This window comes from Phascolarctos cinereus, unplaced genomic scaffold (assembly GCF_003287225.1).
Source record: "Phascolarctos cinereus isolate Bilbo 61053 unplaced genomic scaffold, phaCin_HiC Scaffold_5;HRSCAF=322, whole genome shotgun sequence".
In the NCBI taxonomy this organism is placed as follows: domain Eukaryota; kingdom Metazoa; phylum Chordata; class Mammalia; order Diprotodontia; family Phascolarctidae; genus Phascolarctos; species Phascolarctos cinereus.
Window position 1 is genome coordinate 46764333 of NW_027555958.1, and position 12864 is coordinate 46777196.

General features: G+C 44.1%; 1 protein-coding gene across 7 annotated transcripts in view; it reads right to left on the minus strand.

Annotated features, from left to right (window-relative positions):
* The window catches only part of PDE4DIP (phosphodiesterase 4D interacting protein), a 279980-nt gene that overhangs the window by 77509 nt on the left and 189607 nt on the right, over nt 1–12864 (minus strand). For all 7 annotated transcript variants that reach the window (XM_021003403.2, XM_021003385.2, XM_021003377.2 and 4 more), the window contains 11 exons: nt 12400–12537; nt 11430–11609; nt 10627–10821; nt 9239–9325; nt 9047–9118; nt 8738–8819; nt 7652–7743; nt 4018–4134; nt 3594–3731; nt 2607–2719; nt 1475–1602 (listed from right to left, as the gene is read on the minus strand). In XM_021003403.2, the coding sequence (XP_020859062.2) occupies nt 1475–1602; nt 2607–2719; nt 3594–3731; nt 4018–4134; nt 7652–7743; nt 8738–8819; nt 9047–9118; nt 9239–9325; nt 10627–10821; nt 11430–11609; nt 12400–12537 (1342 nt within the window). The remainder of the gene's footprint in view (nt 1–1474; nt 1603–2606; nt 2720–3593; nt 3732–4017; nt 4135–7651; nt 7744–8737; nt 8820–9046; nt 9119–9238; nt 9326–10626; nt 10822–11429; nt 11610–12399; nt 12538–12864) is intronic.

A 12864-nucleotide genomic window follows, 5' to 3' on the forward strand; every position in this document is an offset into this window, starting at 1 on the left:
ATCATCTTAACTGAGCAAAAAACTCCAGGAGTTTGGAGTTCTAAACTACCTCAAATCTCAGTGTCTTCATTTACTCCCAAGCCCATATCTTGGGAACCACGAAGGCAAAAGAAATACTAACCCATAATGATGTACCCCCATGCCTCCAAGTATCCGCTAAAATTTCTCCATTCTTGGCACTTAAGACATTGAAAATGTAACTATTTGGTACAACATGCTGGGCAGCTTTCCTTACACATGTCCTGCCACCATGAGACACTCATGGCTTCTATGCCTGTGGAAGACCAACTCCCATCAAAGGAAGTGATAGATTGGTTCTGTGAATTCTAACTGTTCAAAGCTCTCCAAGGATAGGGATCTGTTCCTGTTCACTTGGAGAGATGCATTCGCACTCATCTGGGAAGCACCCAGGAAGCCTGTCTATTCCAGACCTTCTTTTCTCACTGCCAAACACAAGGGTCTACACAAGCCTGTTCTGACTCTAATGTTGCTCTCTTGCTAGTGTCTACCTCCTGTCCCCATCACTACCACTACCATTTGAAAGTTTTAAAAGAGGAAACTTGGTTATGAAATGAACTTATTATTAATGTTATTAATAAATTAATACATAATGTTAAACATTCTGGGCTGGAAGGATCCCAGGGCTTCCTTAGGTAGATCCCACGAGAAAAGAGCAGCTTGCCCTTGATCCAGGAGGACCAGTGAATAGGAATTCAAAGCTTGATTTTGAGCTAGTCTTAACCTACGTTTACATGGCGGCCCTGAAGGAGGAGTAGCAAAGCAAAAATGAACTAATATCTCAATAGCCCTTAGCCCACCTCACAAATGGTGCCTTTCCCATTCCCTAAGGCAAGTCCTGCACTGCCACCCTCCCCATTTTAAATTTCTTCCCGGCAAAAGATGCTACTGCTGTTTCAAAAAAGTCATCTTCATAGGCCCTCAACCTGTTTCTTTTGCAATTATGTTCTGATCATAAAGCAGTCCTCATTTCAAAAGCAAGAGTCTTCTGGATGGAAAAAAATAATAATAATACACACGCATGCATTTGTGACATGATGTAGAACATTTAAAATAGTTTGGGGTGAAGGGTGAAAAAAAAACTTTATTTGGCCCACAGAGGGGATGGAGGAGTAAGGGGAGGGACTAAAAGAGAGGGAATGAAAATGGGTGGGAATAAACTAAAATGGAATGGATTAATGTGCAATACATTTGGTTACCTCCACCACAAGATTAGAGCAAGGTACATACAAAAGAGAACACGGGTGCATTGAATTGAGTTTTGCTTCTGAGTTGATTCTACATTGCAACAGTTCTAACGTTAGTAAATCACCAGTTATCTCTGTCCAAGTCAGACAAGGCTCTCTCCTCTCTCTCTGTTAGTGCAAACACCGTTTTCCATCCTGGGCTGCAGCCTGACCCGCCAGTGCTCAGAAGGCATGCTTGTGGTGAGCTCTCACACTCTCCCGTTCCCCACCTCCAAAGGCAGCTGGGGTCTCCAGCCTGCTTAGGCGCTCCAGGCTTCTTCCAAGAGCTTCCTCCAGCCGGCCGCGTAGCATCTGGGCTCCTTCCAACTCCACCTGCAGGGCCTGATCTTGCTCAGAGCTGGTTGGACATGCCACACAGAAAGGAAGAAGAATTAGAAAGTGGTTTGAAGGAGACCAAATAACTCCAAATGAAGCTGGAGTCATTAAGTGCTGTCCAGGACATCAGGAAAGCCCTGCTGCTGCTGCAGGCATCAGCGTGTACTGTTGGGCTTTTGTTAGGCCTATTTCAGCACCTACTCCTCCGATCACAAGTTTTAGCCCAAATTCACAGAAAAGGAGTTTCCTAGAATTCTCTGCTCATAATTCACCATAGCTCATATTGCCTTGAGAGAATTCCAATTTTCCACTGTATGTTCTCCTTCCATAACAAGCCATTATACTAAGGAGGAATCTTCTTATGTGGATTACTAAAACAAGTTGCAATCTGAAAGAAAACCATGACCAGAGAGGGTCTTTCTTTAATGACTTCTTTTTCCTACATGAGTTTTGAAATTTTGAGGTAACTAAGCCAAGTTCTGAGAAGGTTACTGACAGAAAGAAACTAAAGATTCAAAGATTTTCTTCCAAACACTGATAACAAAGGGTAACGTACTACTAAGAGAAAGACGTTTTCACATCATTTTTGGTCCACTTTCATTGTACAGTCTTTCTTCTCTTAAATATCCCTATCAGAATCTTTACTTCTAGCCAAAGAAAGTAGAAAAGGAAGAAAAAAACTAAAAGGAAATTAACTAGGAGTTCCTGAAAAATGAGAAGATAAAAACTGGAAAAGTGGTGTAATGCACAGAAAATAGGGGGGCAAACTAAAGCAGATTGACAAAACATAAAGAAGGAACCCTGTGGAGGCCCAGGAGCAAGCCCCCTCAGCAACAAGCTCAACGTGGGCTCAGCCACATGGCACTTTACTGTCTCACTGCAATAAACAGGGTCTCCGTGGGGCAGACCAGGAGACCACAGTAAGGAACCCTGGCACTCCTTCCTTCTTTGTCCACGTCCAGGCACACAGAGATGGAACTTGCCCTCTGTGCACATTCCCAAGAGAACAGTCTCAAGTCTTCTTACCCGCCCGGATGCGTGTGGAACTCCACCAGGCTGCTGTAGAGCCGTCTCTCTGCTTGGAGGGCTTCGTTGAGCCGGCCTCGCTCCTCCACCAGCCCCTCCATCACCTGCAGCAGCTGAGAGAAAAGCAAGGATAGAAGTGAAGGTCTCTCTTCTCGGGGGAGAGTCAGAATTTCAGTCAGAAGGGACCTCAAAGGTCATCTATTCCCCTTACTGACTGGGCAGGAATGTCTTTTCCTCAATGGGAAAAGTGGTTATGCAGCAGCATCCGTGAGAAAACATTCAGTCACACAGAACTCCTTAGTTCTCAGCCTTTGGACAGCTCTCAGTCTCAGGAAGGGCTACCTTATATTGAGCTATGGTTCGCCTCTTTATCATTGATTTCCACCGCTCCTGGTTCTGACCTCCGGGCCAAGCAGAGCTAAGGCCAATGCTTCTTCTGCACGTTAGCACTCTAAATACTTAAACACAGCTAGCATGTTCTCCGTGTCTTCTCTTCTCCAGACTTTCAAAATCTTTCATTCCATCAGGGAATCCTACATGATGTTTTCTGGTCCCTTTACCTCCCTACATCCTAGACACATATAACCTACATGTTGAGTAGGAAAGGTAATGTTTTCCCAAATACTCCAAACCTTAGAAAGAAAAAACCCATAAAAGAGAAAGTAGAAATTTTTTTTAAAAAATTCTTGTAGAAAATACAAGTTGGCAAAGATAATTATATCTCCCTACCTACTTAGCAGCAACACTTAGTAGTCTACAGGTAAAAATGAGGAAGTCTAGTAATAAAACATACTGTTATTCTCTCTTGGCCAATAAATTCAGGGCTCCCTAATCTCAGAATAAGATACCATAATTTCTATAAATCAAGGTAGAAAATAGATCAAAATCTCTTCACTGCTACCAAATGAAAACATCACAAGCTGATTATTTCCCAATTCATCGAGATCACATCTTTTCCTAAAGTGACATCAGAAGAGAAATCATTACCTGACGCCTGCGGTTTTCGGTTGTTTCCTGACCCTGGGATTCTGCTGAGGCTACTTTTTCCCGAAGGAGCAAGACTTCTTGGGTCAGGCGCTGGACAGCTGGGATGTCTTCAGGGTCCACAAGCTGCATCTGAAGATCCTGGTGACCAAAAAACTGTGTCAACTGGGGGAATGACAGAGTATGTCACCCTTGAAACAGTCCCCTCCCTGTCCACATGGAGATGCGAGGCTCCAAAGAACAGGAACCCCCTATTTAAAAGGAAAACTCAACAGACGCAATCCCTGGTAAGTACATCATTAGTAGAGCTCTAGATTAGGGTTGGTGTCAACATGACAGAAGTACCACCAATGGCATGGACTGGGGTTGCCCTAAGGACATTCAGGACTCTCATTGCCCTGGGCCCAACTCAAGAGCCTGCAGAGACCTTTATTAGGTCTTCCTTGATTTGCATGTTCCTGGTCAGGGACTCCATGTCAGCAGCTTGAACCTGCAGCTCTTCTGCCTGCACAGCGACCATGGATTGGAGAGCAGAGAGTTCCATCTGGTAAGAGAGAACATGCTGGTGTTACGGGCGTAGTGGCCAGAGTCTGTGGGGAGGCCACACAATATCACAACAGAAGACTAAGGTCAGCGTCTTCCCCCAGACCACTTCCCTTTCATCTCCTGTCACATCATCAGTTAATGACGCACTCTGGACATTTGGGGCACACCACATCAGCTGTCCTCTGTAGCGTCACCCTCAAATGATTTCGTTTGCTGGTCTTCAACCACACTCAGCAAATACAGCAGCCAGATGTTAAAACATCTTTGATTACAACAATGTAATGATGAATGACATCAACATTCTCTAAATACTTCACATCCACACAGACATGAGGCCACATTATTTGTTGGCAAATACTTTTATCAAACTCCAAAAAGGGGATAAAAATGAGAAGAACAGGTATAGGCTGAAGGCTTAAAAGCTAACTGGGCACTAGTTCAACTTCGACGAAAAGCTAAAACATTCCATAAAGTCAGGTTCTTTACTAGGGAAACAAGCTCTTAAGAAATTAAAAAATATACCAAGTAATAAACAACCAAAATTTGCCTTACATAGCTTCTGTTGCATCATGCACTATTTATTTTATATAGTAATTTATGGTTTGTGGAATTGGTAGAACAAAATGAACAACAGACCCTAGCAGTTTCCTGTTGCCTCAACGAAGCAGCTGGAGGTGGAAGGGACCTTGGTGTAATTCTAGGGCCAAATGCCTCACTTTACAGATGAGGAAACTGAGGCTCGGGAAGGAGAAAAGATGTAGCTCCTAAGAACAGCAGAAGCCCCATCTCTAGACTCTATGATTTCAGCACCTAATGTGCCACGTGAGGAAGAAGAAACTTAATGACTTTCTCACCTCCACAAAATCTATAAGAGCAGTCTATCCAGATAATAATGTTTATCTCTGATGAAAACACAAGAAAGAGGAAGGCCTCTGCAAGTGATTTTCTATAGGAAAGCATGTGTTAAATCATCAGATTCTGCCGTGTTAGTGCATTTGATTTGGTGGGGCAAAAAAAATCTCCAAGACTCTCCTTAACCACGTGTCTCAAACATACGTTAAGGTTATTCGAGATTCTCTGGTAGATCCAGGCATGGGGATAATTTTGTTTGACTATTGCCACAGCCAAGCCAAGAGACACGGGTTCACTAAAGATATTTGCCAACATCACAAAGAATGTCCTCAGCAAAGACCAGACATAGCAGTGACTCCCCAGAAATGGTGCTGCTTTGCTCCTGTTTGCAGTCAGCACAACATCACCCACATCAAGCTGTGGAACTGAGGGTGCCCTCAGTATTCACCGCAGACAATCACTCTCTCACTCACACAAACACACACACACACACACACACACACACACACACACACACACACACACAGTTTAGCCCAGCAATTCACCCAGGAAAAATCAAGTGGATGAAAAATGCATACTGCCCAGATTATCACATAATTTACATGTGTAGCTCATTGACTTAGACTAACACTGTGTACAGTTTGTGTATAGTTCACACAGATGTAGGTAGATGATGTAGCTAAGTTGGGCCCAGAACAGAAGAGAAAATGTGAGCTGGATAGCATTTTAAAATTATGTAGGGCTTTAAATGATCCCCAGATCTTCCCAGCCACAGAAACACATCGTTGATAAAATATTCTTCTAATGATATTAAATTATTGCTAATCATAAAAACTATAACCTCAAGAGAATCAGAATTATTGGTGACTCAATGGGCAATAGAAAGCTATATGTGGTGGGTGAAAGAGGGTGCCACAAATGACTAACGATAGCACATGTACAAGATGTGACAAAGTACATCAGAGACTGGGGATCAGAAAAGGAGGCAGGTCGAGGTAACACAGCAGAAGAGAGAAATGCAAATGACAGACTGTTGCACTGAAACAGTAGCAGAACTCTAACTTGCCTCCGGCCTGTTGGATACTCTGTGGAGCAGATGTGGGAGACATGGACAGACTGTAACCTCTGTAAGACCCTGACCTTCCTCCCCATTCCGATCTATCCTCAGCTCAGCTCGGCCCCCAAAGAGAGCTCCTAAAGCACAGGTCTGCCCGGGTCTCCTCCGCATTCCAGCGCCTCTTTGGATCAAACACAAACTCTTCAGTTTATAGCTCATCACACCCTGGACCCCAACTATCCTTTTGGTCTTTTTCACGACTCCCCTCCCTGCATCCTCTTATCTGGAAGAGCTGGCTTACGTGCTGGTCCTCACACATCACCCTCTCATTTTTCTGCTAAACTTCAGCCACCTCTGTCTGAATGTTCTAAGAGTGTCTCAAATGACACAATCCACATAGAACCGTGATCTTTCCCCCTATGCCAGTATCTGTCAAAACCTCCCTATTCTGTTGAGGCAGATACTAACGTGGTAACCTGGCAACTATCTCTGACGCTCTCTTCTTCTTCATCCTCACCCAGCTGCCGAGTCACGCTGACTCCAAACCTCCTGCATTTGTCCTCTTCACTCCACTCACAGCCCAGTTCAGAGTCTCAGCAGAGTCTTGCCTGGGCCATCTCAAGTCTCTTCATTGGTCTCCCTGCCTAAAAGCTCTCTCCTCTCCAACCCAACCTCTCCCCAGCTGCCAAAATAATATTCTTTAAGACAGAGGTTCAACCAAGTCAATGCTGCTCAGAAATGTTCAGCAGCTTCCCACTGCCCACCTACCTAACGTGCAAACTCCTCCAACTGGCATCCAGATTCTTTCACAATATGGCCCCAGTCCACCTTTGCCTCATTCCCCTTCCTAAAGTGTGGGTTGCAGCCGAACTTGCTTACTCCTCATTCTCTACATCTCAACATGCCACCTCTAGTTTCTGTCCCTTGGTACAGGCTGCCTCCCATACCCAGAATATACCCACTCCTCCCCCTGCTTTTCAAATCCTGAGCTTCCTTCGAGGCTTAGCTCAGGTTGCTGCTGGCAGCTGCTTTTCTTGACCCCTGACTGTTAGCGCTCTCTCCCTCCCCTCAAATTATTTGCCATTTCCTTCTTTCTTTATGTGTGATGTCTCCCCGTAAAAGCAGCAGCATAAGGGCATTCAGTGGTCTGGGGTTTTGTCTTTGTATCCCTGGCACTGGCAGAGTGTGTTTCCCCTTGTAGAACTTAGTGTCTGCTGAGTTGCTGAAATGGAAGTGTGAAGTAGTAAGGAGAAGTGTCTGTCCCAAGAAAACAGATCCAAAATAATTTAATTTCTAATGCTCCACATTTCCAATTTTTAAATTCTACTGCATTAACATCATAACTGATGAACAACTGCAAAGTCCCTCATTTCTGCAAGTGATTTTTTTTACTTTACAATGATTTATATTTGAAACAATTAGCATGAGCAATTTTAATGATTCCAACTGTGTAAAAAGAAATGGCTCCTGATGGCGTTGGTAACACAGTTGGCCTTTCTTCCCTAAAAAGGACCTTTTCTCTAACTCCGAACACTGCGACTGAAGGGGCCGATGTTCCAGAACAGGTCTAAACACCTTGGGAATGAAGCCTGTGCCGAGGACTCACCCGCCCTTCTCTTTCTTTTCTTGTTAGGAGTTCAAGTTCCTCTTTGGCATGAATCAGTTCCTTTTCCAGCTCTACAGAGGCCTCCGTGTTTCCTATAAATAAACACAGAATGCTCACAGAGGTTTAATCGTTACTGAAACCTGTCATAGTACAACTGACCCTTGCTGCTTACTCCTGGGTTTAGCAGCCTATAATAACCACCAATCTCTAATAGTCCACGCACCCATCTTGCAAATAAGTAATACAGAGACAGCAGTTTACAATTTTTTTTCTAGGACTCTAGAGGTAGACAGGTAACAAAACCCAGTATGGTTTATAATTCATTTTATGATTGATGACTTGTATAACAATCATAAAACATTACATATCAGCAAGATACTATAAACTGTCAAAAAACAAAATTTTGGCCTCCTCAATAATGTGAAACCATGCCCTGTTATGCCAAACCCGTAACCTGCCTTGTCACTATACTATATCACACGACAGGGCAATTTTCTGGTTCTGGAACTTACTGGGCTTCATCCTTGAAAAGTGGCTTCGTATTTACAACTTTTCTCTCTATAAAAAAAGTGCCCGGCCTATAGGATATACTGAACATCCAATAAAAATCTCTGCTCTCTCTTTGCACAGGATCAAAGCTGTCCCCAGCAGGCTTTGAGACTTAGAGGCTTGATACCTTGGGGGTACAGCCTGAAACAAGTGACTTGCTCTCCAGCTCTCTCTTCCTCATAAATTTAAATACAGGAGAAATAAAGTTAAAATGATTATCAAATACTGTCTTGAAAGTAAGTCACAAAACAGAAGACTCAGGAGGCGTGAGAAGCAGTCTGGCCTCTTTCCCCGCTGTGAGCTGCTTCCCTGAATCACAGCCTGGATCTCCCCGGGCAGGAAGGCTGTTCCAAAGGCAGTAGCCCTCCTGGGATTATTGCCCCTGAGGCTGGTTCTGCACAGAACACCCCACTTGAGGTTGTTCCCCTCTCCCATCCAGCATCATTCTTACCATTTGGGTGACTGAAGAAGTGAACGGCCTTGCCAGACGTGCTAACATAGTTCTAGGAAAGATGTTATGATAGGTGTGATACTTGCCTGACTGAGGCCTGGATGCGCTGGCATTGCCTTTAGCAGTCACTAAAGTAAGTTCATCTTTGACATTTCCTTGCATTGATTCCTAAATTAAGGAAAGGGAATTTGGGGAACATTTAGTATCTATGAAATCCTCCATATGAAAGGGTATTAGCAGGAAAAATCTAAGGTCTAAACCTTGAAAAGCCATAAGCACTTGTCATAATCTAAGATCAGAGTACCATTATCCTTGAGAGCACGATTCAGGAATAAACGGGACCCAATGAAAAACTGAAATGTCATCCTCATGGCATGCAGCATCACGAGTCTTACCTGGATAGGTCGCTCCTCATGATGGCAGCCAATGAATGTGGCAGCTTCAGCTGGCTGGTCTGTGCTGAACCCCTGTGACATAACAACATGATAGACCTCAGGGTCCCATCATGCTTTGGGCTGGCAAAGCGCTCTACATACATCATCCCATTTGATCCCGCAATAAACAACCCTGTGTGGAGGGAACATTACCAGGTTCTTCCCTCTGATGTGCTGGCGCAAGGTCTGCACCTCGGCGCTCCTTTCCATCAAGGCTTGTGCCATCTTCCCCAAAGCAAGCTGACAAAGGAAATAAACAACAAGGGACGATTAGAAAGAGAATCCAGACATGGAGATTGGAATCGTGTCTCACTGGTTCTATGGCAAGCTGACGAGGCCTTGAGGGACCCCTGCTTGGAAGGATGAACTTGTCCAACAGGCTGGGAATGCTTATCTCAGTTTAAAAAGGGAAGCTAAGGGGGGCCCTTCCTTGCCATTGGAACCTGGGCAAGCTGAAAATACAAGCGTTGGAGAAAAGAGTACAGAGACGCCTCCTTCCTGTTAGAACTATTTGTTTCCTGTTGAGATGATTGTCACTCTCCTTACAGTTAAGCTGACACAGGTTTCCTTGTTCTAGGGCTGTCCAGATGAAATCAACCATCAGACCAAACGATCAGGAGAACCCAACAAGCACAAGACGACCGAGGCCAGGGGCGTTCTCACTGCTTCAGGTCACCATGGCTGCTAATGGTGCAAAGGCGAAAGCCTGAGCTCCGCTTCTGGTCTGAGTGAACCCCAGACGTGGTTTTTACTTTCTAGCAGCATCAAGAAGAAATTAAATTATAATGATCAACACCCTGGAGAAGAAATGAGAAAAAGGCCTCTCTCTCTTCCTTGCAAAGGTGGAGGACAAGGGGTGTGGAACAGCACATACGCTCTCACACTTGGCTGATCTATTGGTTAGTTTTGTTGGGGGGTTTTTTCCTTTTTTAAAAAAATTAACGGTTCACAATGGAGGGGTCAGGGAAAGGAATATATCTGGCAAAGAGGGAAACGTCAAAATAAATAAGAAATAACTTTTTAAACTATAACTAGAATTACTCAATTTGTAAGCTAACAGAAAGTCAACAGGCTGCACTCAATGTTTCAGTCCTAGGTTATAGCAGGCAGTCTCTGTGGGACTCTTCTTTTCTTTTCTTGTTCTGATAGGAACCTGAGATCATCTGAGGGACTCTAAGAGAGGGGAGGAGGCATGTCACCCTAACACTGGAGGCTGATGTTTGGGTTATTTGGGGATCTGGATAATCACTGTTGGCATACGATTATAACCTTCCTGTGTCTCAATACGATCTCTAGAGAAACTTTCAATTGCTTCCTTTGCTTTCATCATCTCAAAATGAAGAATCTCAATTCTTTTATTTTATGATCACATAGAAATTATTAACGCCTCTCTAGGGAAGAAAACACCGTTTGTCAGGGTAAAATAAATGAGTAGGTAGGTATACAAATGTCCTATAACCACGTTGAGCTATTTCCTATTTGAAGATAATGGAGTTCTCCACGACTGAGGGAATGTCTTTTGAACCTGGACCAGTCCTCACCTGGCTCTCCCTCTTCCTGGCGCTCACAGACTGGAGCAGGTCCTGAATCTCCATCTCGTGCTCCAGAGCCTGCTTATTTCGGTCACTCAGAAGTTCCTGCAGCAGCCTTTCTTTCCGCTGCAGGCGTAGACACAACTCTTCGGCAACTTCACTCTGCCCTGGTCCTAGCTTGCAAAGCAATGTTGCACTAAGATCCTGAAGGGAAAGACAGAGAAGATATTTTGAAAAGGAGAGGGAGTGGCGGTGTCTTCCTTCATCTATGCCACCCTACGGCTGTTGACTACAAAGGTCTGTCAATCTCTGGCCTGTGGGAGAGATTCAGAAATCACTGGCCGCTTGAATTAGGAAGATTATACATTGAATTATACAACAAGAATGTTTAGAATGACAATTCACAGATCAGTCTGGGAAATAGTGATTGCTTGCTAAGGGCTAACAATGACTTACTTGGAGTTAGTAGAAAATAATAATTTTTTTGCTCCAGAGCCTCCAAGAGAGAGCAAAAGTTGTTTTAAAGAAAGAAAAAAGGGTATGGTACAGTATGCCCAACCAATAACCTGATACGTGTGTGTATGTTTCTTTTCTCTAGCAGCAACATGCAAAATAGAGATCTCATCAGTTCTCATGTTGCTCCTGTAAAGTAGGTAACTATTCCCCCCCCCCCATTCCAGAGAGAAGGAAGGAAGGCGGGCACAATAACATGTTCAGTCATTCAGCAACACAGGGAGAAACCAAAAAACGGTGCACACACTGCCAGACCTCACAGGATGTCCTAACAGCCCCTGGCAGGAACCAAGCCTTGCCTCCACTTCCTTGTTCCTGTCATGCAGAGACGTCTGCAGCTGCTGGACGATGCCCTCGTGCTCCTGCTGCCAGCGGCCGAATTTCTGCTTCACTTCTTCTTCCAACCACTGGAGGTTCCGGCAGGTGACCGAAAGCTGCTCCAGCTCCAAGCTTTTAGCCTGCAGGAGACTTTCCATGCTCTGCGCCCACAAAGAGAGGAATGAAAGCTGGGGGGTTAAGGAGCCATTCTCAACAACACAAACAAAAATGTAGCTTAGGTTTCTTCTTTATGTACTGTAAGCAAAGCTCAACTTGTCCTGTGGAGGGTGGGTTCAACTTTTCATACCACTTCTCAAGGGGAAAATTCAGCATCTAACCCAGCAATGCCACATGACCTCATGTTGTTAGAAATTCTCAACCCTGGGGCAGCGAGGTGGCACAGTGCACCAAGCTTCAGCCTTGCAGGCAGGAGGATCTGAGTTTAAATCTGGCCTCGAGCACTTGATACTTACTAGCTGTGTGACCCTGGGCAAGTCATTTAACCCCGATTGCCTCACCAAAAACAAACAAACAAACAAACAAACAAAAAAGAAATTCTCAACCCTGATGACTAAGATTCTGAAAACATAAATTGTAGGTATTGTGGGGCCAGGGTTTTAGAAGGAAAGTGGACTGGAACTTGAAAGGATGGCGAGTCTTTTAAGAAGCAGTTGAAAGATTAAAAGCCTCAAATACCAATTTAGGTCAGTCTGGGAGAAAGAGCCCACTAAAGACCGGCAGATTACGAACACCTCACATATCACAACATGCCATCAGAAGAGCATGGTGTCTGCTCCTCCCAGAAGAAAACAAGGGACTACTGCCTTGTTCTTCATCTGTATGGGAAACTGATAAGGCTAGTGCTTTGATTCTGAAAAGTGGAGGCAAGGAACAGGACTTCATTCTAGCAGGAGGGAAACACATTAGGAAGCGACTGGGCGTGGTACCCACCTGAATGGTGGCTTCATTGGAAGACAGGACACAGCGGAGTCTCTCTAAATCATGATCTCGCTCTCTCACAGCAAGATGAAGTTGATGTAGTTCTTTTTCCTTTTCTTCTAAGGCACAAAACTTCTCATCAATGGCCCGCTGCCAGGAAATGGTAGGGAAGAGTATTAGCATTTGTTAAGTCCTATTATGTGCCAAGTACTGTGTTAAGTGTTTTACAAATTTTATTTAATTTAATAATGATGTAAAAGTGGGAGGTTTTAGGAAAAAATCCTGGGCCTCCATAAGAATAGGTGCCCAAATGGCCACATGTTCCAGGACAATTTAAAGTGAGGAACAGAGAACATTCTTTTTCTTTTTTCTTCATGTAAAACACATTTCCACATTAGTCATGTTGTAAAAGAAGAAACAGAACAAAAGGGAAAAAATAAGAAAAAAAAGTGAAAATAATATCAGTTCTTTCAACAG